This window comes from Molossus molossus, unplaced genomic scaffold (genome assembly GCF_014108415.1).
Source record: "Molossus molossus isolate mMolMol1 unplaced genomic scaffold, mMolMol1.p scaffold_m16_p_8, whole genome shotgun sequence".
NCBI classification, from domain to species: Eukaryota; Metazoa; Chordata; class Mammalia; order Chiroptera; family Molossidae; genus Molossus; species Molossus molossus.
The window spans coordinates 99,364,397-99,389,119 of record NW_023425402.1 but is presented as its reverse complement, the minus strand read 5'-3'; the positions used below and the strand labels follow the sequence as shown (position 1 = coordinate 99,389,119).

The 24,723-nt window shown below is 44.7% G+C and overlaps 1 protein-coding gene across 2 annotated transcripts; it reads right to left on the bottom strand.

The window, feature by feature from the left end:
* Positions 1–402: 402 nt before the first annotated feature.
* IYD (iodotyrosine deiodinase) lies at positions 403–23,997 on the bottom strand. 2 transcript variants are annotated; one of them, XM_036249200.1, is made up of 5 exons: positions 23,820–23,997; positions 9,593–9,784; positions 6,828–6,987; positions 2,560–2,716; positions 403–585 (listed from the first exon to the last, which is right to left on the bottom strand). In XM_036249200.1, the coding sequence occupies exons 1-5, from the start codon at positions 23,995–23,997 to the stop codon at positions 403–405; spliced, it is 870 nt and encodes a 289-aa protein (XP_036105093.1). The 2 variants fall into 2 exon arrangements, with proteins under 2 accessions (XP_036105093.1, XP_036105094.1); XM_036249201.1 differs by lacking the exon at positions 23,820–23,997 and having other exon boundaries at positions 6,828–6,988; positions 9,662–9,784.
* Between the last annotated feature and the right edge of the window lie 726 nt (positions 23,998–24,723).

Genomic DNA, 24,723 nt, shown 5'->3' with positions numbered 1-24,723 from the left:
CTGAATTCTTGAAACTACATTAAATTGTCTGATGACTGTGCTCTTTCTATAGGAGTACTTTAAAAGTAAAAGAAAGAAAATTACCTGTGATTCTTTTGGAACAATGTAAAAACTTGAAAACCGGAACATGTTCTTAAGTAAAATTGTTATGCGTTTCCAAGGGGGATGAGAAATGGAAGAGAACGTACCTGTTGATCTTACTCTATGTTCACTGAACCACACTGTCTATCAGAAGCAGGGAGCTCAGACGTAAAGTGCTGGAGAGTGTGGAAAGGTTGCTGGGCATAAAGCGGCCACCCCTGAGGGTGCTAACACCCAGAGAAAGAGCAGCCGGAGACCCAAGAGGAACAGGAGAGGGGAGCAGGCACATCACCTCCCAGCATCTCCCTGCTCGTCTCCTGCCTACACAGTCACCATGATCTGGTCCAGAGGCTTCCGTTTCAGGTCGGGCACCGTGGCCTCTTTGCTGGGGTACCCCACGGGGAGCAGCATCAACAGCTTTTCGTTGGTGGGGCGGCTCAGGAGCACCCTGAGACGGGGGCCGCAGTTGAGTGGCGTGGTGGTGACGGTCACCAGTCCTGCATTCTAAAACAGGAGGGGAAAGAGCACATTGAAAGGTCAGCACGGCTCTGCTTCACGCCTGGGGACATTCTAGTCCCTTTCATGTCCTTGAAATTGGGCCGCAAAGAGGCAAGGGGTATCTAGAATTTTGCCAGTTCTCCTCGACATCCCCAGCTCCCACCTTCTTTTAACCAAACAGTAGGAAGGTTCTCGAAGAAGAAAATGCCAGTCTTATACAGTGATACCTCGGTTCTCGAACAAAATTTGTTCCAGGAGGACGGTCGAGAACCGAATTGTTCGAGAACCGAAGCAATGAAACCCAATAGGAAAGCGTGACTCCACAAAGCGTGCCTCTCTCTCTGCACTCACACTGAGGACGCAAGCAAGGCGCGCTGGGCCGAATGAACGCCATTCGGCTCAACTCGGCTCATCTCGGAAGTTCGAGTTCCAAATATTTGTTCGGATTCCGAGACAAAAGTTTCTCGAATCTCCTGGTCGAATACTGATTTGGTCGAAAACCGAGGCGTTCGAGAACCGAGGTATCACTGTATTTCATGAATGCTTCAGAAATATGAATGATTATTTCATGGCAAGAAATTTGGGGAATCCAGCTACACCAAAGGAATGACCCAAAAACAAACCAAAAACCACCAAATGATTCCTGTGCTCTAACCATGGACAAAGCATCATCCTGGCTGATAACCACAGTCCAGTGATAGGAGGAGGCAGAGAAAATACTGCATCAACCTCTCCAAGCCCCTCCAGATAATAAACATCTAATAAAAATCATGTGTGGCTTGACGACAGCTCCCCAGCTGGCCCTGCCCATCCTCCCTGCTTTATCAGATCGCACGCCAAGCCTGAGCCAGAAAGTTCTGGAACTGCAGTCATGATGCGGTCTGTCCACATGGGGGCCTTCCTCCCTCACAAAGCAGGACCTACACTCAGAATCAGGCCTCTGGGAAGCCAGAGGGCAGCAAACAGCACTGAATAAAAAATGCTGCTGAGTCAAAGGCGCAGAAACCGCTTTGGGAAAGGAGTTCCCCTGGAACCAGCTCCGTCCTCCAGGACCCTAAGAGGGAGGGAGGTGCCCTGCGGCACAGGGATTCCTTTATTTATTTGTACAGAATCAGGAAAATAAAAATAAGATTTCAGCTCCTTTAGGGCAAATTTTCGAGTAATCTGTTTCTCTTTTGTGTAACAATGACTATATTTTGTAAGGTATTTTCGACATACATACTTTTCTTTGAGATACTGAAGAAGCACATAGTGATGTATTTGGAATCAACTGTCCCTTGGAAGTATGATCACTTGCTCTCACAGTCTTGTTTGCTTTATTTTTTACGTTTACGGTCTCTCTCCACCCCAAGACCCCAGTTCCCAGCAGAATGCACAGTTCACGAGGCGACTATGATTCATACTTCCCAGGATCCGTTGCTTAGAAGGAACTCAGAAGACATTTGTGGAGGAAGGAAATGAATTGAATGAAGTGAAAGGTGTACCTCAGCTGCTCTGTTCCGTGCTTAGTATTGTTCCAGCTGCTACGTAGATGGAATTTTTAAAAGTACATGGACATCTTTCTGATGCAATACAATGTAACTCAAAGAGCTCCTTACAGCTTTTTAATCATTCCATGGGCTCAGCCAACAACAGCAAACACAGCTAGAAAACCCGTCCCGGGAGCTCCCAGGCTCTGAAAGTGTGTGTTTCCCAACACCCACGACCTTCAGATCAGTCTAGATGAAGGCAAACATCAGGGCCCTTTTGCTGACCCTGAAATAATGTTTTAGGTGAATTTTCAGGAAGAAGTCCAGCTTGTTGAACCATTTATCCACCCAGCCTGCTGTTCAGAGTCAGTTTTCACATGAGAGTGGCCTTCCTTAGGAATTCAACTTTAAATATACAATTTCCAAATGTCCCTGAACCAGAAACTCGGCTGCAGTCCATGAAGAAGGCGGGTTGGCCCGCCCCACTGGTCTCAACGGGAGGGAAGCATACCTGCAGGGCAGCGAGGAGGACGCCGCAGGCGATGGACACACTGATCTCATTGTAGTAATGGACCTTCCTCTTGCCACTGGCAGTAAAACCATGTACTTGTTTGAAAATGAGAATCAAGACAGGAGCAGTGTCCAAGTACTCTTTAATCCAGTTAGTTCTGAAGGGGGAAAATAAAATATTCTGGAGAATATTCGCCTTTAATGATTTTTTTTACTACCTTAGCTTATTTATGTTGAAAATAAAACACATTTACTTGTCTTTTATGCTTAAATTGGAAAAGACCAGGCTTTTTCCTGGTGTCATGTTCATCTCTTTCTATCCAAGTCAATGAACAGGTATTCATAAGGGCCCAGCAAGACAAGGCACCTGAAAATGCTGAAAAATACAAAGATGGATTCTAGAACCAACTGGGCAATAAGCCAAGTTTAGCAAAATAAAACCTGGTGAGCGCTGTTTAAGAAATATAAGCAAGTGCAGTAGGAACCCCCAAATGAATTGTTGATTTTGAATAGGAAGATTGGAACGTTCCTAGTTTCCCTGGGGGCAGGGCACTGGAGACCAGGCAGAGGGGTGCTGGAGAGCATCCTAGTGAGCAGAAGGGTGAAGGCAGACCCAGGATGGAGAGGGCCTGGCAGAGAATTTCCAGAAGCCTGGTGGGCTATAGGGTGGGGTGCATGGTGGGGCATGGGTGGGCTGGCAGGTTACATACAGACTTTGCAGGGTCCTGGACTTCATTCGGTGGCTCACAGAGGGTGATCATTAGCTTCTGAGCAGAAGCATTCCGTGACCAGGTCTGTTTCGGGAAGAGGCAAATGGGCATGGGCAATGGACCAACTCAAGGGGACCAGACAGGAGATGGTGGGCATGGCCCAGGAGAACTTGGGGGAGGTGCAGAGGCTGAAGCTGACCTATCTGGTAAAGGAATGTGCGTGAAAGAAGAAAAAGATGATGGTGAAATTTAACTGAAATTGCAGGTAGGCAGGTGGTAATGCTGTTAGCCAGGTTATGGAAAGAAGGGTGGGAGATAATTCACGTGAGGTATAAATGATGAGTTCAAATGTTCGTTTTCTGGTTAAGAGCATATCTTTCTCTATCCCATCACCCCATCCCATACATTTTGGCAAAGGCTTCATTCTAGAACATATATTCAAAGTAAAGACACTCATGTAATGCTATGTATTGGAATATTTTCTTAGGATATATTATGTCATTAATTAGCAAGAGAGCATTCATTTTCTTTTTAGCTTGGTTATGCTTCACCATTTTAAAATGCACTAAACTCACTTGCGTATTTTTCTTTTTTTTTTATCCTCACCCGAGGACATTTTTCCATTTTTTGTTCAGATAGAGTGGGAGGAAGAGAGAGAGACGGGGGGGGGAGAGAGAGAGAGAGAGAGAGAGAGAGAGAGAGAGAGAGAGAGAGAGAGAGAAACATCAATATAAAAGGGACACATCAAGTGGTTGCCGCCCGCACGACCCAACCAGGGCCGGGGACAAACTGCAACCAAGGTACGTGCCCTTAGCTGGAACCGAACCCTGGTCTCTCTGGACTACAGGCCCACACTCTAACTGCTGAGCCAAACAGGCCAGGGCTCACTTGTGTATTTTTCTATGGTTCCTCTACAGGTTACAATTTCAAAGATTATTTACTATACACTCATGAGCTTAGCCACATTTGACGATTATCAGTTTTTTTCTTACAAAGAGGGAGAACTTGAATGGTTTAAAGGACAAACTCTGGATGCAACTAGCCGTGCCCTGTTGGACAAGATACTTAGCATCTCACGGCTCAGCTTCCTCATATGTACACTCACTTCACACAGTTACTGTGAGGGTGAAATCAGTCAAAATAGATAAAGTGCTTAGAATAGTACCCAGCACATAGTGCCTTGTATGTGTTAGTTAGCATTATTATTATTGCTACAGTAATTTTATTTTATAGGATGTAAATTTCATAGTAAATATTTTTATAATAAATAATTTTCTAAAATTATAAGTTCAGATGAAGATTAAGCAATCTACCTAGTTTGAAGGCAAGTTAGTAATTTTTAACAATTTTTATACTTATTTTGCCTAGGCATACATTGATATGTAATATTCTGGACTTCTTCCATTTTATAAGGATGTATTATGACATCCTCATGGGGCTAATGAAAAGTCAGCCGCGTGCAGGCCTGTCAAGAGAAGGGCAAGTAGCTCTCTGCCTGGGGTGGAGGGATCACACCCCAAGCAGGAAGAGATAAGGTTTGGTGGGTGAGTCCCAGATTGTACATCAAGCCTTTAATCACAGCTGTGGGTTTCATAGTTGATTCAAACAGGATGTCAGGACATGTGCTCATTTGCAGTTCAATTTATCAAACATTGATTCAGTTACCTACTAAACATCAGCACTATGCTAGATGGTATAAAACTATTTTAAACTAGAGCTCCCTGGACCCTAGAGTTTATGTATGTATGTATGTATGTATGTACATATCATCTGCAAAGAAAGTCTATACTGGATTCTCAAGAGTATCTTGGTGTACAACAAAGCTTTCTAAATAAGGCCTATAGAATGAGAAGAAAAGCACACCAATAATTAAAATGCTATGGAGAATTGGCTGTTTGGGATGCCCGGAAGATGCTCATGGGATGCCCTGCTTTCACAGAGGAAAGCGACTGGCTGGCAGCTCTCTGGGTCCTGGGCACAGCCAGACCACACTGTCTCTCTAAGTGCAGAAACCCATCCCTCCGCACACTCAGCCGGAGAAGAGACTGGAAGGGAAGGAATTCACCTTTGTGAGGTCCCTTTACATACACACACACACACACAATTTGTTTTTTAATGGCAAGACTGAATCTAAAAAATTGTGACTATTTTAATTCCAAAAATGACTGAGAAGTTCCAGAATCCACCTGAGACATGGAAGGTGACCGCCCCTCCGTGGAGGAAGAGTATGCAGCAAGGCACAGGTAGCTGTAGCTACTAGAGAAAAGGAACCCTTGTCATACCTACCCTACTACATGAGGCGCCGGAGTACAACTGGTTGCACCGGATTCCACATCCTCTTTTTCTGGGGATGAGGGAGCCCACAACATTACTGATGCCTAACGAATATGATGCTGATACTAAATGTGTACTTTCACTAAATGTGCACTAAAACCAAAGCCTGATTCATGAGATCATTTGGAGATCTGATCAATTTATCAAAATGTAATTTACTCAAGATTCTGAGAAGTATTTCCAATCTTATATTCTGGGTGGGAGAAAAGTGAGGTAAATTCTCAAAGTTCTATTTACTATGACTTGGACCAGAGCCGATTTATTTCCCAGAAAGTCATACGGCAGTTACCATGTGTCATCACTGTTCTGTGTGCTTACGGACTCCTTTGATCACGGAAACACTTGACTTAGTCCCATTTTACAGATGAGGAAGCTGAGTCACAGAGAGGTCAACAAGTGGTAGAACTCACGTTTGAACCCAAGCACTCTACTTTTGGAGGCCCTGCTCTTACACTTGACTTAATTTAATCCTGACACCAAGTTTTTAAAAGAGAAGCTCAGTGTGATGGTTAGTTTTATGCATCAACTTGACTGGGCCACGGGGCACCAGGGATTCGGGTAAACGTGATTCTGGGCCTGTCTGTGAGGGTGTTTCTGGATGAGAGTAACAGTAAGCTGAGTAAGGCAGATTGTTCCCCCGAATGTGGGGGGGCCTCATCCAGCCCCTTGAAGGCCTGAATAGAATGCAAAGGGGGAGTACAAAAGCATAGCTCTCTCTGCCTGACTGTTTTTGAGCGAAGGTATCATCATCTCCCGCCTTTGGACTCAAAGTAGGATTGTAACAAAGTAGGACTGCAGTTCTTGGGGCCTTTCAACCTCCTTAACTGCTTGAATCAATTACTTATAATGTGTGTGTGTGTGTGTGTGAGTGTGTGTGTGTGTGTGTGTCTTTCTGTCTCTATCTCTGTGTCTCTCTCTCTCTCCATTGATTCTATTCTCTGGAGAACCCAGGCTACTATACTTAGAAAGAGTAAATAAATGCCCAAGGTCTTTCAGTTGGAAGACCAGAGCTAACATTTGACCCAAACCCTTTTCCAGCCCAATTCCCAAACACTCCACGATATGTGTGCTCCAAGCAATACAGTTGAGACCTGAGCTTCCATTATCCCGCACAGAGGTAGAACCCGACATGTTAACACCGCAAACAAAACCAGGAAACTGCAGTCCCAGCTCTTCCATTGTGAGAGGGCAAAGGGAACCTCCCCGATCCCACCAACCTTCGCACCTCAGCTTCCTCAGGTCTGTGACCCAGCGCGGCCCCATTCTTTTCAGGTAGTTGATCTCCTCCTCCTCCTCAATGATCTCCCGAATCTTGTGCTTCATATCCGGGTCCTTCACGACCACAAAGGTCCAGGGCTCCGTGTGGGCCCCACTCGGGGCTGTTCCTGTCACCCATTCAATTAAACAGAAGTTAAAACTGCAGGAAAATATGGGAGCGTTAATTAAGATTAAACAGAGTGGTTCAGACTTGTCCAAAACGAAGTTACCTCTTCTGGCAAACAGAGCGCTTGGTGAGACCGTGGGGTGTGGCTGCCGCCCCCTTTCAGCCTGCCTCACTGTGGGAGGCTCCACACCGGCTGACTGAGGTCAAGGCCAGGGGTCCCAGGGCTGTGGGAGCCTGTCACTGCTTCTCTAACTAGGAGGCAGAACTCATCCTGGTGACTGCACAAAGGAACTCGGGGAAATTCTGAGCTCGAGCTCCCGTAATGTTGTTTGGTTTGATATTGTTGAAAAAGGATAAAGTCATGATGCTTATCGGAAATGGTAAAATTCAGATGATTAAGTGGTTTTAAAATACTTCTCAGAAGGCAACGAAGTGATAAATTGTGGTTGTGCTCTAGGTGCTCAGGACACAGCAGTGTGTCTTCCACCTCGCACGGCTTCAGGAACACCCCACCCACACCGTGATCAGCCCCCGTGTCCCCGGCCACGCTTCACAGTACATCTGGGTGCCCAAGGCTCTTGAATTTCCCTTACGATTGCAGCCATGGCCTGGGCCAGCTTCTGACCTGGACGTCACCCCTCTGTCCTGGAAATGGCCCGCTGTTCCTAGCAGTAGACCAGAGTGACTCTCTGGAGGGATATTTCAGAAGCAACTGTTCCTTTCTTCCTAGTGAGTAATCTAATGGCATAAACTCAGCGTGAGGTGCCCGCAGGCCTCCAGCCTTGATGGCATTCTGGTTTCCACCCATGACCCCCCGTGGTACAGAGGGCATGATTAAACCAAGATATGCTTCAGCAAGTCAAAGCTAAACATAAAACCCAGATTTCTGAACAGCGATTCCAGCTTATTTTGTACCTATGTTATTTTTCCGATAAATATTTGTGTCACTAACCTAAGAAATAAATTGTTCCCTAATGATTTCAATTATGCCAAATTTATCTAAGCAGCATATGCACGCGCACACACGCACATGCACACACACACACAGATACAGATACACAGAAGAAATTTAGTAACTGCTATTAGTTTATCAGATAAAGTACTCAACAATTTAGTGCATGTGTATTCTTAACTGAAATGAGTAAGACTCAAAGCACAGGAGACTCTCAAATAGGGAGCTGGCTCTTATTTCTCCTCCTGCTTTTCTATATTTTTCACTTTTTTCTCTGTAGTATTAATTTACATTGAAAATGAGTTTGCCTTGTTTGGTTTACTTTGCAAATTCACACAAGTAAATTTTCAAGGTCATTAGAATATAGAATTAGAGAATTATGGTGTATGAATAAGAAACTTGGTTCCGTCCGGACAGTGTGGCTCAACGGTTGAGTGTGGACCCATGCACCAAGAGGTTGCTATTTGATTCCTGGTCAAGGCACATGCCCAGGTTATGGGCCCGATCCCAGTCAGGGGAATGCAGGAGGCGGCCAATCAATGTTCTCTCTAATTGGTGTTTCTATCTCTCTCTCCCTATCCCTTCCTCTCTCTCTAAAATCAACAAAGAAACAAAAACAAATTAATAAAAGTTGAAGAAAAGAAAAGAAAATATACTTTCTGACTGAGAGTCCAGGTCTCTTGAATAAATTTACTATAACTTCTACAAATTAATTAATTAATTAATAAGTAAATAAATAAAATAAATAAAGAAAAAAATTACAAAAAAGAAGCTTGGTGCCAAAAAGAGAAATGGGTAAGTGTGTGTGTGCGTGTGTGTGTGTGAGAGAGAGACTCTGTGTGTGTGTGTGTGTGTGTGTGTGTGTGTGTGTGAGAGAGAGAGACTCTGTATATGTGTGTGTGTGAGAGAGACTCTGTGTGTGTGAGAGAGAGAGAGAGAGAGAGACTCTGTACATGTGTGTGTGAGAGAGAGAGACTCTGTGTGTGTGTGTGAGAGAGAGAGAGAGACTCTGTACATGTGTGTGTGAGAGAGAGAGAGACTCTGTGTGTGTGTTGTGAGAGAGAGAGAGAGAGACTCTGTGTGTGTGTGTGTGAGAGAGAGAGAGAGAGAGAGAGAAAGAGAGACTGTGTGTGTGACAGAGAGAGAGACTGTGTGTGTGTGTGAGAGAGAAAGAGAGACTGTGTGTGTGTGTGTGTGACTCTGTACGTGTGTGAGAGAGAGACTGTATGTGTGTGTGTGTGAGAGACTCTGTGTGTGTGTGTATGTGTGAGAGAGAGAGAGAGAGAGAAACTCTGTACGTGTGCGTGTGTGTGTTTTAAGAAGAAGGGAAAAGAAAGATGTTTCTCTTCCTCTTTTCTAATGTATAATAGTATGTTAAGAAGTTTTCATTTTTAATTCAAGTTCATAATGTTGAACAATTTCAGAGGTTTTGAACTGTTGTTACATCTGCTCCTAAGAAGTCCATAATAGTCAAAAGTTTGTAGAAAGGGGGAATCATCCTGTTTCTGGCAGTCAGTCAACACCTGGGTGAGACTTGACTGCTCTGGGTGTAAGCTCATCGCTCTAGGCTTCATTCATGTGTTGAAACTTCAACTTAGCTCCACCTGCAGTGACGCACTTGACATTCTTAAAGCCCCAGTATGCAATTACAGACCTGCAGTTTTGATGACATTATCAATGACTTCCACTGGGACTTGCTCATTACTTATGAATCGCACAGAGCGTCTCTTATTGAGAAGCTCATAAAACTCCTGGGATCTCTTAACCATTTCCTTCTCAGGATACCGAGTGTGGGAGAATGGGATGTGTTCCACATTTTCCTCTGCTTCTTGACACTCATCTGCATCTGCAAATAAGAACAGAAAGCAAATTAAAGGCTCTCTTTTAGTCATAAGGTGGCTACTGGGGAGAAGTAGATAAAGTTCTCAAAAAGTCTGTTATGAGCTCAAAAACATTAACAGAAAATGAGATGAGCAGATCTACAGAACCCTGACCTCTAATGTTGACAATCCTTTAAACTCCAGATTGGTAATAAATCAAGAAAAAGAAAAATTTTACCTACACAAAGGTGAGGAATGCAAATTTTCATTAATAGTGAACTAGTTCCTTTGAAACTATCGCTCATCATCTGTAAACCACAAAGATCACTAAATTTTATATATATATAGTTATTCCTCCCCTGAGGATATTTTTCCATTGATTTTTAGGTAGAGTGGAAAGGAGGGGGTGAGGGGAAGAGGGGGGGGAGAGAGAGAGAGAGTGAGAAACATCTATGTGAGAAAGACACACTGATTGGTTGCCTCCTGCACAACCCTGCTGGGGGTTAAACCTGCAACTCAGATAAGTGCCCTTGACTTGGAATTGAACCCATGACCCTCCAGTCCATGGGTCGATGCTCTAACTGCTAAGCCAAACTGGCCAGGACAATAACATGTTTTTTTTTAAAGTCCTTTTAAAACCATTGAACTGTTGACAACATAGTGAGAAATCCCCGGGCCAAATGTAAAGGGATAATATGGACCTACAGAGGTAAATAAGCACAGAAGCTGTATTTTCCCTAATTGTATTCATCAATCCCTACACATCTGAATTTTCATTTTTATATTTTCAGGAATCAAGAGGGACAACAATCAAAGTCCAGGCCCAAACACAGCGGGAGTCTAATAGGCCGGGACCTTTCCGAAAATGATGAAAAATACCAAATCTACATACTTAAGAAGCCCAGTCAATTCCACGCAGTGTAAGAAAAAGAAGCCCACACCTTTTATGATGAAATATAAAACGTTAAAAGCAGTCAGAGGGGAAAAAAACATTACCTTAGGAAGAATAACCGAAATCCTAACAGCAACAAGAATAATGGCATTGAATACAAGTGGACTAAATGTTCCTCAATAGGCCAATGATTAAATTTATTAGTCCTAATATGTTTTTTATTATAGAGTATCGTTGACAGGCAATATTATGACTTTCAGGGTCACAACGTAGTTATTCTGAGGACTTGTGCAAAACGAAAGACTTTCACAGGCAGAGGCTGTCGCGTAGCCGGGCTGAGGGATGGAGCGGGCTTGGACCCGCTGAGCAGCATGGAGAATGGCAGCAGCAGCCAGATTCTGACAGCATCTTGGAGATACAATGCTAGGACTTGCGAAGGTATGTGGTTGGGGATGGTGGCGGGGAGGACCTAACGAGGACTCCCAGGTGGCGGGCTTCAGAACCAGCCACTGAGATCCGAGGATGAGACACGGACCATTTCGGGGAGGCAGGGCAGAAGCAGGAACAGGAATCAACAGCACCTCACACTCACGGTGCTTTCCCGTGAAGACGCCAAGTGTGAACGTCAGTGTCCAAGAGGCCAGATGTCCTTCTGGGAGCCCTCACATAACGATGAGAAGGACAGCTAGGAACAGAGGGAAGAGAGCAGGAGGACCCGGGCCTGGCCCTGAGGGTCTGGGACACTCCCGTGGAATTCAGGTAGAAGGTTAGCCTCCTCCCACACTGGCTCCCACACACGTTACACCTAGTGTCTGAGGATGTGGGGAGAAGAGCAGGAGGGAACTCTCATGAAAGGGAGACTGACTTCAAAGGGACTGAGAACCCAACTCCAATACTAGCAGGTTCCACAGTTAGCTCGTAGCTCTTAGTGAGAAACTTCTTTCTTTCGACATTTTACCAGCCGGGCCATTTGGGGCCCCGACTATACTTTTAATGAGAAGGCCCAGTGACTCGGTAAAAGGAAGAGGGTGTGATGGGGGAATGACAGCAATTATCTATCACCTTTGTAGCAATCAATTCTGAACCAAGCCCAGATGTCATCATGACCAACTCTGAACTTTCTCAGATGTGTCAATAAGGACTTTCAGCACCACTGAGACTTTCTACGCCACTTGTTAGGAGTCTGGCAACCTCTGTAGTCCATGAGCAAATGCACCAAACGCGTTCTTAACTGAAACGTAGTTACCAACTCTCAAGATGCAGTCAGCCAGCATTCGTTTAAACTAAAGGCAGCCTGAGTGCATGACTTGGCAATTTCTGCAGCTCTAAAGTCCAGGGCAGGCGCCCTCACTCTCGCAGAATGAAGACACACCTGGTCACAGCTGCGTTGGGTCGTCCTGCAGGGCAATCTGAGCAGTGAGTGGCGGTGGCGTGGGGGAGTGGAGGGAGGCTGCTGTTTCTGGAGCCTCTCCCAGGGCCGAAGGTCATGTCTTGCCTAGGGAAAGAGCCAGGCTCAGAGAGAAAGTGCCCAGGGACCAGCAGGGCAGTGGACCAACAACAAATACAAAAGGCTCCACTTCCCTCCTTCCCGTTGGCCTCCTGACTGCCCCCAGGAGTGTGGCCCTCACCAAGAGGAAGGACAACCACCTCTGGACACTGCATGGTCGTGCTGCCTCCATCCTGGAGCAGCCACGTCCCTCTAGGGATTTGTTCGAGCTGTCAAGCACATGTCTTTCTGAAACACATGTGTGCTGTTGTGGTCTGCTTGTGAACCCACGTTTCATGCTCCCACGCTTGGGGTTGGCCGCTGACACCGAGAGTTTGCCCGGTCTCATTGCTTTCATGCCAAGGAGCGCCGAGTCACTCCGTGACCCGGGTTACCGGCCAGGTCACTCTTGGTCACTCTCTCCTTGGGTGTTTAACGTGCAGGAACTTTTTTGGCTGCTTCTCTACAGAAGTTGCTTTTGTGCCTTGTGATTCTACTTCAAAATCGTTGCACGTCAGCCAAATCTTTCCAGCTATGAAACTGCAAGTTTGGGTTTCCTCCTTGCTCCCTCCCTGCCAACTTTGGAAGCCTTGAGGGAAAATGTTGGGGAGGCTGAGGGGTAGTGGCTGGCACAGATTCTGAAGTGAGGTTGGGAGCAACTTCGGGGCTCGACGTCTGTCCTGGAAACACCTTCTTCCCAACTGCCCCCACCACCACCCTGACTCCTTTGTGGCCTCTCGTTCTGTCACCTCCCTAGCTGCAGTCTAGACTGACTATTTCACTAGCAGCAACAGGAATGGATGGGGGCTGGGGAGGCTAGGGTACCCCGATAAAAGACTTTGACGAGAGCAAACTATCGTGAGTGGCATCAGCAGAACCTGTTTTCAAGCCCCGTTCTCTCTTGTGGTGGCCTCAGCAACCCCATGTTGACCTTCGCTGACCCACCAGACTCCATCTCAAGGACAAGGTCTCCATCCAAGTCCTTTCCCTTTCTCAATCTTCTCTCATCCGAATTTACCTGTCCTCTGTCCTAAAACCTTATGGTCTTACAGAGTCTTGGTAAACAAACCTCTTAAAATTAGCCATGCAAGCCCGGCCAATGTGGCTCAGTGGTTGAGCGCTGACCCATGTACTAAGAGGTCGCCAGTCCGATTCCCAGTCAGGGCACATGCCCAGGTTGTGGGCCCGATCCCCAATGGGGGGGCATGTAGGAGGTGGCCAATCAATGTTCTCTCTCATCAATGTTTCTATCTCTCCCTCTCTCTTCCTCTCTCTCTCAAATCAATAAAGAAAAATATTTTTTTTAATTAGCCATGCAAAATTATTCATGGGTGGGTACATCAAACGATGATAAAATGCAAAGATGAATCAGAATATATTGCTTCCTAAGGTAGAGCAGAGCTATGCTGGTTAAGCTCTGTCTCTGAACACAGTAGAATGCTGATACTGATTTTTTATATACAGCCGTCCCTCGCCAATTGGCACTTCGACTTTCGCGGCTTCACTCTATCATGGTTTTTTCAAATATATTCATTAAAAAGTTGATGGAGATAGTGAAAATGATATAGCGCGCGCTAGGGTTTTCTGAGTCAATTGTACACCCCTGTATTACAATTACAATTAAAATTAAAATTACTGTACATTTGGACTGTAGGCCTATGTATTCGAGCACCCCAGGAATCCTGCAACGCCAGGTGCAACCGCTAGAGTCTGGAATGGATTAACGACGATAAACGAGGGACAACTGTATTTTTGTCAGTAGAGTGCTGGTAAACCAGATGTATAGCACTTGCCAAATGCCATGGTATAAATGGTTCCATCATGTCCTGACTTCAAACTACTGACAATTGAATAAATGGCCCACACATTTCCTGACTATTTAGCAGTTGGCTCTTGTTAGCTGATAGGCCAGCTCTAGCACACCACCTGGTTGGGAAGGATGGAGTTCAGGGATTGGAGGACTCCCAGGGGTCTAAGAGGACTGACATCATTGATAGGAACAGTGTTACTTGGTTGAGACTGTTGTTGATTGGTTGGCACTCAGAGAGGGTGAGACTGCCTTTCAGAAGAAAGAGGCTGCCCCTGGCTGGCTGACTTGCTAAGCTTTGACTGAGATGACTTGCTGTTGGTCCCTGGAACAGATCTGAAACCAGTTCTGACAGCTGCTTGTTACAATGGGTGCATAAAAATATGTCCATTCCCAAGTCTACAGGAATGTTTTTATTCTCAGGTATTATCCACACTAGATAAAAACGTTCACACAGATATTTCTTAGCAGTGACTGGGCAACCTGGGACAATCAACATTTCAGTTAAAATGATAGGTTTTAGATGGCCAGCGAAGCTAAAAAAAACCCCTGCCAACACTGAAATGGACATACGAGATGTGTTCCCTATACCTTTTTCTCCTATTTCCATTTCCACAAACTTCCATGAATCTGTGCCTGACTGGTTCATTTTAGGGGAACGATCTGAAGTTCTTACTTTCAGATAAATATTGCAACTTCTCCTTAGACCTCTGCTACAACAAAATGGGGAACTGAAAAGATTGAGAAGACATCATGCTTAACTGGTCCCTGAGAAAACTTTGTGTGACATCCAATAGCAGGGATTCTTTGTTTTGTTTTTTTGTTACAGATGTTTCTCCTTTTTTACCATTTTTACCACATTGACACCCTCCTCCCCATCTCCCTCCACCTCGTCCCTGGCTTTGTTTGTCCATGTCCGTTGGTTATGCGTACATGCATATAAGTTCTGTGGTTTATCTCGTCCCTCCCCCCACCACCCCCTCTTCTGAGGGTTGTCAGTCTGTACCCTACTTCCACGTCTCTGGGTCTAACCTATTCCTCAGACTGTTACGTTCATTATATTCCACAAATAACTGAGATCATGTGGTAATTGTCTATTTCTGCTTAGCTTGTTTCGCTTAGTATAATACTTTCCAGGTCCCTCCATGTCATCTCAAAGGATGAGAGATCTTTCTTTCTCACAGCTGCATAGTACTCCATTGTGTACATGTACCACAGCTCTTTTATCTATTTGTCTACTGATGGACATTTGGGCTGTTTCCAGATCTTAGCTATTATAAATAGTGCTGCTACAAACATGGGGGTACATATATTTTTCTGATTGGTGTTTCAGGCTTCTTAGGGTATATTCCTAGAAGTGGGATCACTGGGTCAAATGGAAGTTCAATTTTTAATTTTTTGAGGTAACACCATATTGTTTTCCATAGCGGCTGCACCAGTCTGCATTCCCACCAGCAGTGTACTAGAGTCCCCTTTTCTCCACACCCTCGCCAACACTTGTTGTTTGATGATTTGTTGATGGTGGCCATTCTGACAGGTGTGAGGTGATACCTCATTGTTGTTTTAATTTGCATCTCTCTGATGATTAGTGATGTTGAGCATTTCTTCATATGTCTCTTGGTCATTTGTATGTCCTGTTTGGAGAGGTGTCTATTCAGTTCCTCTGCCCATTTTTTTTTTTATCCTCACCCGAGGACATTTTTCCATTTTTTGTTCAGGTAGAGTGGGAGGGAGAGAGAGGAACAGAGAGAGAGAGAGAAACATCGATGTGAAAGGAATACATCGAGTGGCTGCCACCCGCATGACTGACCAGAGCCAGGGACAAACTGCAACCGAGGTACGCGCCCTTAGCGGGAACTGAACCCGGGTCTCTCAAAACCGCAGGCTGACACTTTAACCACTGAGCAAACCGGCTAGGGCTCCTCTGCCCATTTTTTATTTGGGTTTTTTTGTCTTCCTTTTGTTGAGTTGTATGAGTACTCTATATATTTTGGAAATTAACTCCTTATCTGATGTACCATTGGCAATGATGCTCTCCCATACAGTGGGTTGCCTTTTCATTTTGATGGTTGCATCTTTTGCTGTGCAAAAGCTTTTTAGTTTGATGTAGTCCCATGTGTTCATTTTTTCCTTTGTTTCTTTTGCCTTAGGTGATGTATCAGTGAAAATTCTGCTGCGTATGATGTCCGAAATTTTGTTGCCTGTATTTTCTTCTAGGATTTTTATGAATTCATGGGTCACATTTAAACCTTTTATTCATTTTGAGTTTATTTTTGTGTATGGTGTAAGTTGATGGTCTACTTTCATTTTCTTGAATGTAGCTGTCCAATTTTTCCAACAACATTTATTAAAGAGGCTGTCTTTACTCCATTGTATGCTCTTGTCTCCTTTGTCAAATATTAATTGAGCATAATGTCTTGGGTCCTCTGGGTTCTCTGTTCTGTTCCACTGGTCTATATGCCTGTTCTTGTGCCAGTACCAGGCTGTTTTGATTACAGTCACTTTGTAGTATAATCTGATATCTGGTATTGTGATCCCACCTGCTTTGTCCTTCCTTTTTAAGATTGTTGTGGCTATTCGGGGTCTTTTTTGGTTCCATATGAAATTTTGAAGTATTTGTTCTAGTTCTGTGAAATATGTCGTTGGTATTTTTTTTTTTTTTTTATCCTCACCCGAGGACATTTTTCTATTTTTTGTTCAGATAGAGCGGGAGGGAGAGAGAGGAAGAGAGAGAGAGAGAAACATCGATGTGAAGGGACACATCAAGTGGCTGCCACCCGCACGACCAACCAGGGCTGGGGAAAAACTGCAACCGAGGTACGTGCCCTTAGCGGGAACCGAACCCGGGTCTCTCTGTACCGCAGGCTGACGCTCCAACTGCTGAGCCAAACAAGCCAGGGCTGTCATTGGTATTTTGATGGAGATTGCACTGAATCTATAGATTGCTTTGGGTAATATGGACATTTTAATGATGTTAATTCTTCCAATCCCTGAACAAGGTATGTGCTTCCATTTTTTTATGTCTTCCTCTATTTCTGTTTTCAATGTCCTGTAGTTTTCTGCAAATAGTTCCTTTACTTCTTTGGTTAAGTTTATTCATAGGTATCTTAATTTTTTTTGCCGCGATGATAAATGGGATTGTTTTTTCAGTTTCTCTTTCTGTGAGTTCATCATTGGTGTATAAGAATGGTGTTGATTTCTTGACGTTAATTTTGTATCCTGCTACTTTGCCAAATTCATTTATTAAGTCTAGTAGACTCTTGATGGAGTCTTTAGGGTTTTATATGTATAATATCATGTCATCTGCAAATAATGACAGTTTCACTTCCTCCTTTTAGATCCCTTTGTTCTTTATGTTTGATTGCTGTGGCTAAGACTTCCAGTACTATGTCAAATAAGAGTGGTGAAAGTGGGCATCTCCGTCTTGTTCTTGTTCTTAAGGGAAATGCTTTTAGTTTCTGCCCATTGAGTGTGATGTTGGCTGTAGGTCTTTCATATATGGCCTTTATTGTGTCGCGATATAATCCCTTATTCCCACATTGCTGAGTGTTTTTATCAGCAATGGATGATGGATTTTGTCGAATGCTTTTTCAGCATCTATTGATATGATCATGTGGTTTTTATTCTTCATTTATTTATGTGGTGTATCACATTTATTGATTTGCGAATATTGTACCAGCCTTGCATCCCTGGGATGAATCCCACTTGGTCATGGTGAATAACTTTTTTGATGTATTGCTGGATCCGATTTGCTAGTATTTTGTTTAGGATTTTTTTGCATCTATGTTCATCAGGGATATTGTCCTGTAGTTTCCTTTCTTTGTAGTGTCTTTTTCTGGTTTTGAAATTAGAATTATGCTGGCCTCATAAAACGAGTTTGCAAGTCTTCCTTCTTCTTGAATTTTTTGAAATAGTTTGAGGAGAATGGATGTTAGTTCTTTTTTGAATGTTTGGTAAAACTCCCCCGTGAAGCCATCTGGGCCTGGGCTTTTGTTTGCTGGGACAGTCTTGATTATTCCTTCAATTTCCTTAGTTGTTATTGGTGTATTCAAGTTTTCTATCTCTTCTTAGTCCAGTTTTGGGAGACTGTGTGTTTCTAGAAATTTGTCCATTTCGCTTAGATTGTCAAATTTCTTGCCATATAAATTGTTCATAGTAGTTAACGATCTTTTGTATTTCTGTGATGTCAGTTGTTACTTCTCCTCTTTCATTTCTGATTTTGTGTATTCGGGTTCTCTCTCTTTGTTTCTTGGTGAGTCTAGCTAAGAGTCCATCAATCTTGTTTATATTTTTGAGAAACCAGCTCTTTGTTTCCTTGATCCAAATTGTTTTTTTGGTCTCTATGTCATTTATTTCTGCTCTGATCTTTACTATGTCCTTCCTTCTACTTGCTCTGGGGTTTTCTTTTTGTTTGCTTTCTAATTCTTTAAGTTGTGAGGTTAGATAATCTATTAGAAATTTTTCTTGTTTCTTGAGGTAGGTAGGCCTGTAGTGGTATGAACTTCCCTCTCAGAACTGCTTTCACTGTATCCCATAGATTGTGTGTTGTTGTGCGGTCATTTTCATTGGTTTCCAGGAAGTTTTTAATTTCTTCCTTGATCTCCTTTGTAACCCATTTATTGTTTAATAACATGCTATTTAGCCTCTATGTGTTCCAATGTCTTTGCATGTTCTTGCTGCAATTGATTTCTAGTTTTATGCCACTGTGATCTGGAAAGATGCTTGATATGATTTTAATCCTCTTGAACTTGTAGAGACTTAGTTGGTGTCCTAACATGTGGTCTATCTTTGAGAATGTCCCATGTGCACTTGAGAAGAATGTGAATTCTCTAGTTGTGGGGTATATTTCTCTGTAGATAACTATTAAATCCATTTGGTCTAGTGCTTCATTTAGAGTCCCTGTTTCCTTGCTAATTTTTTGTCTAAAGGATTTATCCAGTGATGTCAGCAGGGTGTTGAAGTCCCCTGCTATGATTGTATTGCTGTTGATTTCTCCTTTGAAGTCATCCAGAAGATTTTTAACATATTTTGGTGCTGCTATATTGGGTGCATATATGTTTATCAAGGTTATATCTTCCTGTTGGATAGATCCTTTCAATATTATGTAGTGGCCTTCCTTGTCTCTAGTTATGGCTTTAATTTGGAAATCTATTTTATCAGTATGATAAATGAGTATTGCTACCCCAGCTTTTTTTTCCTTTCCATTTGCTTGGAAGATTTTTTTCAATCCCTTCTCTTTCAACCTATGTGAGTCTTTTGTTGTGAGGTGGGTCTCTTGTAAACAACATATATATGAGCCATGCTTTCTTATCCAATGAGCTACTCTGTGTCTTTTTATCAGAGCATTCAACCCATTTACATTGACGGTGATTATTGATATGTACTTATTTATTGCCATTTTTGTTTAGTGTGGTTCTATTTTTCTTCCTATTTCTTCTACTAATTACAGCAGTCCTTTTAACATTTCTTGCAGTGTTATTTTGATGCTAATATATTCCCTTAGCATTTTTTTTTTTTTTTTTTTGTCTGGGAAGCTCTTCATTTGACTTTCTATTCTGAATGATAGCCTTGCTGGGTAGAGTAGTCTTGGATTTAGATCCTTGTTTTTCATGACCTTGATTACTTCATGCCATTCCTTTCTGACCTGTAGTGTTTCTGTTGAGAAGTCAGCTAATAGCCTTATGGGGTTTCCTTTGTAGGTAACCTGTTGCTTATCTCTTGCTGCCTTTAGGATTCTCTCTTTGTCTTTCATTTTTGGCATTTTAAATACTGTGTGTCTTGGTGTGGGCGTGTTTGGGTTCTTCTTAGCTGGGGCTCTCTGTGCTTCTTGAACTTGAATGCCTTCTACCTTCACCAAATTAGGGAAGTTTTATGTCACTATTTCTTCGAATTCTCTAACCCTTGCTCATGTTCTTCCTCGCAGACGCCAGTGACGTGAATATTATTATGTTTCCAGTTATTACAGTTCTCTTAAGTTGTCTTCCTGTTTTTTAGTTGTCTTTTTCCTTTCGGTTTTCTGATTTGTGGGTTTTTTTCTACCCTGTCTTCTAATTCATTGATCCGGTCCTCAGCTTCCTCTACTCTGCTGGTTAGACCTTCCAATGTGTTCTTTATTTCTGCTATGTCATTCTTCATTACTTCTTAGTGGTTTTTAATTTCCATTTGGTTGATTTTCAACATTTCTTTGTCTTTACTCATGGTGTTGATGTCCTTACTCATGCTGTTGAGCTTCCTCAAGATCATGGCTCTGAATTCTAGTTCTGTTAACTAGCTTAACTGCTCCTCATTTATCTCACCTTCGGTAGAGGTCTCTTGTTCTTTCATTTGGCATGTTTCTTTGTTTCAGCATTTTGGCTATCACAGTGGGCTCTGGACCCTGCCAAATTTTCCTTGTGGGTGTTGGTGTTCTGCTGTTTGTGGCTCCCTCTCCTGGGTTTGGATGAGCGAGGGAGGACCCACGTTCAACACCTCTGTCAAGTCTTACTTTCCTGGTCCTGGTTAGAGTTGCTCACCCAGAAATGGTTCAGTTATCCTCTAGCTTTTTGCCTGTAGGCTATTAGTTATGGTTACTTAAAGCCTTGGGTTCTCTGGTAAATGAAAAATTCCCTCAGATGTTCAGGGTAAGGGGATTTCCTGAGGGTGGGGAAGATGCTGGTTGTTAATGAGCCTCAATTTGCATTTCAGTGACCCACCAGGTGGGGTTGAATCTCTGAGGGAGGGGCTGCCACCTCTTCCCAGAGCCCTGGGAAAGAGTAAGATGGCTGCAACTCAGCAAAAGTTCTGATTGCCCTCCAAATCCTGAGTGTCCCCACACAGTTCCAGTCTAGTCCGCCCTTCCTCTGCCGGAGCCCAAGGTGAGTGGTTGTGGCTATTTTAGTGTGTCCCGGCTCTCGGCTGTGGAGCCGCTTGGGAATGTAACCCCGAGGGCGCTGCTCACAGCTAAGGCCGCTGCTGTCTGTGGGTTCCCAGGCCCTCTCTCGTACCTCCACAATCCCCCCAGGATCGAGTCAGTGTCCCTGGTTATGTGGTCCTCACAAGCTGCTTTTCTGTTGCTTTTTCCTGATGATTTGTCTTTATTTTAGTTGTAATTCCAGTTTGGTCCTGGGAGACAGTCTGTGTAGCTTCCATTTACTCTGCTGCCATTTTGGAATCTCCAATAGAAGGGACTCTAATTGCCCACCATTCCCCCACCTGTCTGTCCACACATGTATTCATTCCCTGGTCTCTGAGTGTAGAGTAGGAATTCTCTGTGAATCAGAGCTGGAGGAGGCTGGATTCATACCCAGTATCCTGAACTCACACTAGAATGTCCTACGACACTTATTTTACTGTTTTGTCTCTTATTGCTAATTTTCAAAATGGTTTTATGCTTGTAAAGCCAGCTCCATGTTTCTTCAGGAATAGAACCCTTTCTCTTCTCCAATTATCCCCCCTCCAAGTCTGCAGTGCCAGCAGGGAATCCTCTCTTAGACCATGCCCACCCATCCAGGGGGTTAGGAGCTGGGACTCGGGTGACAGAGGAGACTGAGTTTGAACGTTGGTTCTCCTCTACCACCTGTGTGACCTCAGTGGGACTTGCTTATGTAAACAACAAAAATTTCAACAGAGACTATGACCTCTTCATTCAGGGCAGATTTATGTGTGGCTGTGGAGGGGGGCCCCCAAATGCCTGATTCATTCCTCTGTGGGATGAATGGGGAATGAAGAGGTAGAGGATTTAGGAAAATGATAATTAGGCGGAGAACCAGAACAGAGCCATAGAGCTGTTCTCTGTGTCCCTGACCTCAGCCCCAGCCCCAGGTCTCTGACTCCCCACCAGCCTTATCCCCTCCATATCCCTCACACTCTTAGGTCTTCAAACCCAGAGCCTGTCCTTGATGTACACTACCCCTGTGCTCTCAGGGAAGTTTGAACCCTGCTGGCCAGCTCCTGCCACCTTTGTTCTAGGTCACTTGCCTGTTGTAAAGGAGGCTTAGCAGACTGGCCATGTACCTGGGCTCTGGAGCCAGACGGGTGGGTCCTGGCTCTACCGCTACCTGCCCTAGTAGGTGACTTAGCATATTTGAGACTCAGTTTCTTTATCTTTAAAATGGGAAGAAGGCGGGGTAATAACAGTGTCTTCTTCATTCTGTTGTTATGAAGATTAAATAACTTACTAATGTAAAATGTGCCACTGGATCCAGTGAGTGCTACTTGTTGTTGTTATTTTCCTGGCAGTCCTTGTTCCATATCTTCTTTTCTCTAGTCCATTTCTCCCACCACAGTCCCTTGTATCTTCATGTGCATGCCCCCACCACCAAGTTCTGTCCTCGATCTTCTCTCTAGCAATACCCCTTAGTGAATTCATTAGTTTTCCAAGTTCCAGGTCTCGCCCCTATGCTGTTGACTCTCCAATTTGTACCTGTGTCCTAGATCCCTCACCTAGACTCTTCTCTCCTTTCCTGCTTCAGGGTGTCATCATCTTCTCAAATCTCACACATCCTAGATTGCATGCAGCTTCCCCTTTAAACCGGACCCTTGCCCATCTATGCTATGACTCTCCCACCCTCCTCTGTTTCCCAATATCAATTTGATTTATTATGAAATCCTCTCATTCTCCCTAACTTCACCCTCATTCACTCCTGCCTCTGTGTTCCCCATGCCAATGCCATCCAGCCATCCTTACCAGAGCAGGTCACTCCCCAGCTTTGTCATGGACGCCCCTCTGCTCAAGGCGAGTGCTCTCAATGGGCCATAATGGGCATTCCGGGGAGGGGGGATATCCTCACCACAGGACATGAGAGGAAGCTCTGAAGAAGCTCTGTGCTTGAATCCTGTGCAGGAATTCAGTATTGTTGACTCCCAGCACCGACTGCCAGCTGTATACCTCACCCCCGGTCCTGAGATCAGGTCAACTCAGGACACACCCACACCCACACACACGAACATACATGCCCACATACGCACACTTCCAGGTGATCTCTGTTGGAAGATGGAAGCGTCACTAGCCCAGCTGAGAATCACTGAGCCTCTTCCAAATTGACTCCATCCCACCAACCGATCTCGGACGGGCCTCAAACACAGATTACTAAGGGCTCCTCAAGAACTTCTTCCCTTCCTGCCTGCCTCGTTCATCACCTCTTCTTTCTCAGCTCGGCCATGGCCTGGCCCTCCCTCACTACCCCATTTCATCTCTCCCCTTTCCTGATCAGCACAGTGCTCCCCTCTCTCGGCTTCTTTCCCAGGGGTTTGGCCCCTGTACTTCTGCTTTAGCTGCTCTTACCTGAGATGCCCCCTAACACTTGCTATTCATGACCTCATTCACCAAGCCCAGTCAGTCCTGTTTCTAACTGCCCACCCGCCCCAGGCCTCTCCAAGCACCCTGTGATCAGTTCCACCTGGTTTGTCTCTTTGTTACTCTCTGTTGCCTGTTTACTGCTGTGTCTACCGAGTTGGACACTCGGCTTTGAGGACAGCGGCCACTGTTGTCTCTAACCCACGGGGCCTGGCACGGTCCAAGTCCCTTCACCGATGCCACATTTTAGATTTCTAAGTTCTGATCAAAACTTGGCCACTTATCCCACGGCCGCCCCTAGCCTGCCACGTGCCCCTTCAGAAAGGGTTCAACGGCCGAACAGAATGGAGCCAGGGCAGGTACCAGCCCTCAGCAGCTTTCGACAGAGTGTCCAGGAATAAAGGGGGTTTGGCCCAGCAGGTGAAAGCTGCCCACCCGGGATAAACGACCCGGCCTCGTCACTCATGAATTTGTTTGTACAATTGAGGCTGACGAGGAAACTGACCCACACGTGTTTCTTCCCCTCCACGCCGCTGCCGTCAACTGCACACATCCTAAAAACACAGAAGGTGTCAGCCACATGGCACTGCCCATGTCTTTACCTTCTTCCTCCTGGTGGAGGTCGGTGCTGTCCTTTAAGTCTTCATCCACCCAGGGACGAGCCTCAGGCCTGACCCTCGCCTCCCCCTTCCTTCTCTCCATGCTTCCATCGGCATGTTTAAAGATCCACACGATCAAAACGCAGACAACCGCCACCAAGACTGGAGTGAGGGCGAACATGCTCAGGAGATGACTCCCGAACAGTGCGCTCACCTCCCGCACAGGTTTTTAAACCAACAGCCCGGCAGGCGAATGCCAGGGGGGGGACGAGGGAGGTGCGGCAGGGAGCCAGTGCACTCGAACTCTGAGGGCTTTGCCAAGGAGCGGAGGTCACAGCTGTGGGCGGGGTGTGCTGTGGCTTTGGTAATGCACCGGTGTGTTCACTTCTGTAAGTCGTGTGCTCGATCAGGACTTTCCTAGACAATGATTGCCAGGGTCTCACGGAGCACCTCGCACGAGGGCTCGTCAGCCGCGGGAGGAGGCTCTGGGCGTCGCCCCGGGATTTCCTCTGCATTGTCTCCAGCTTGCCTGAAGCTAGGACCCACCTGGAGAAACTGTTTTCAAAAGAACAGATTTCCAGACACCAACTCAGTTCTGCTGAGAGAAAACATCCAGGAGAGGAGCCTAGTAATCTGAATTTAAAACAGATTGTTGGAGAACTGCCCTGAGGCTTTGATGCTTTTAAATAAACAAACCCCGCATCAACACACACACACAGAAATTATTCTTCTGCATTAGAGAAAAACGTTGATCCAGGAAAAGTGATACAAAAAATTTCAAATGACAGTTTGATTAGTTATATAATATTTTAAGGAGGACTTTTATTTGTAAATGTCTTACTTGGGGCTGCTCTAACAGACACGGCATAGACCAGGCGACTTAAATAACAGAAATCCATTGCTGAGA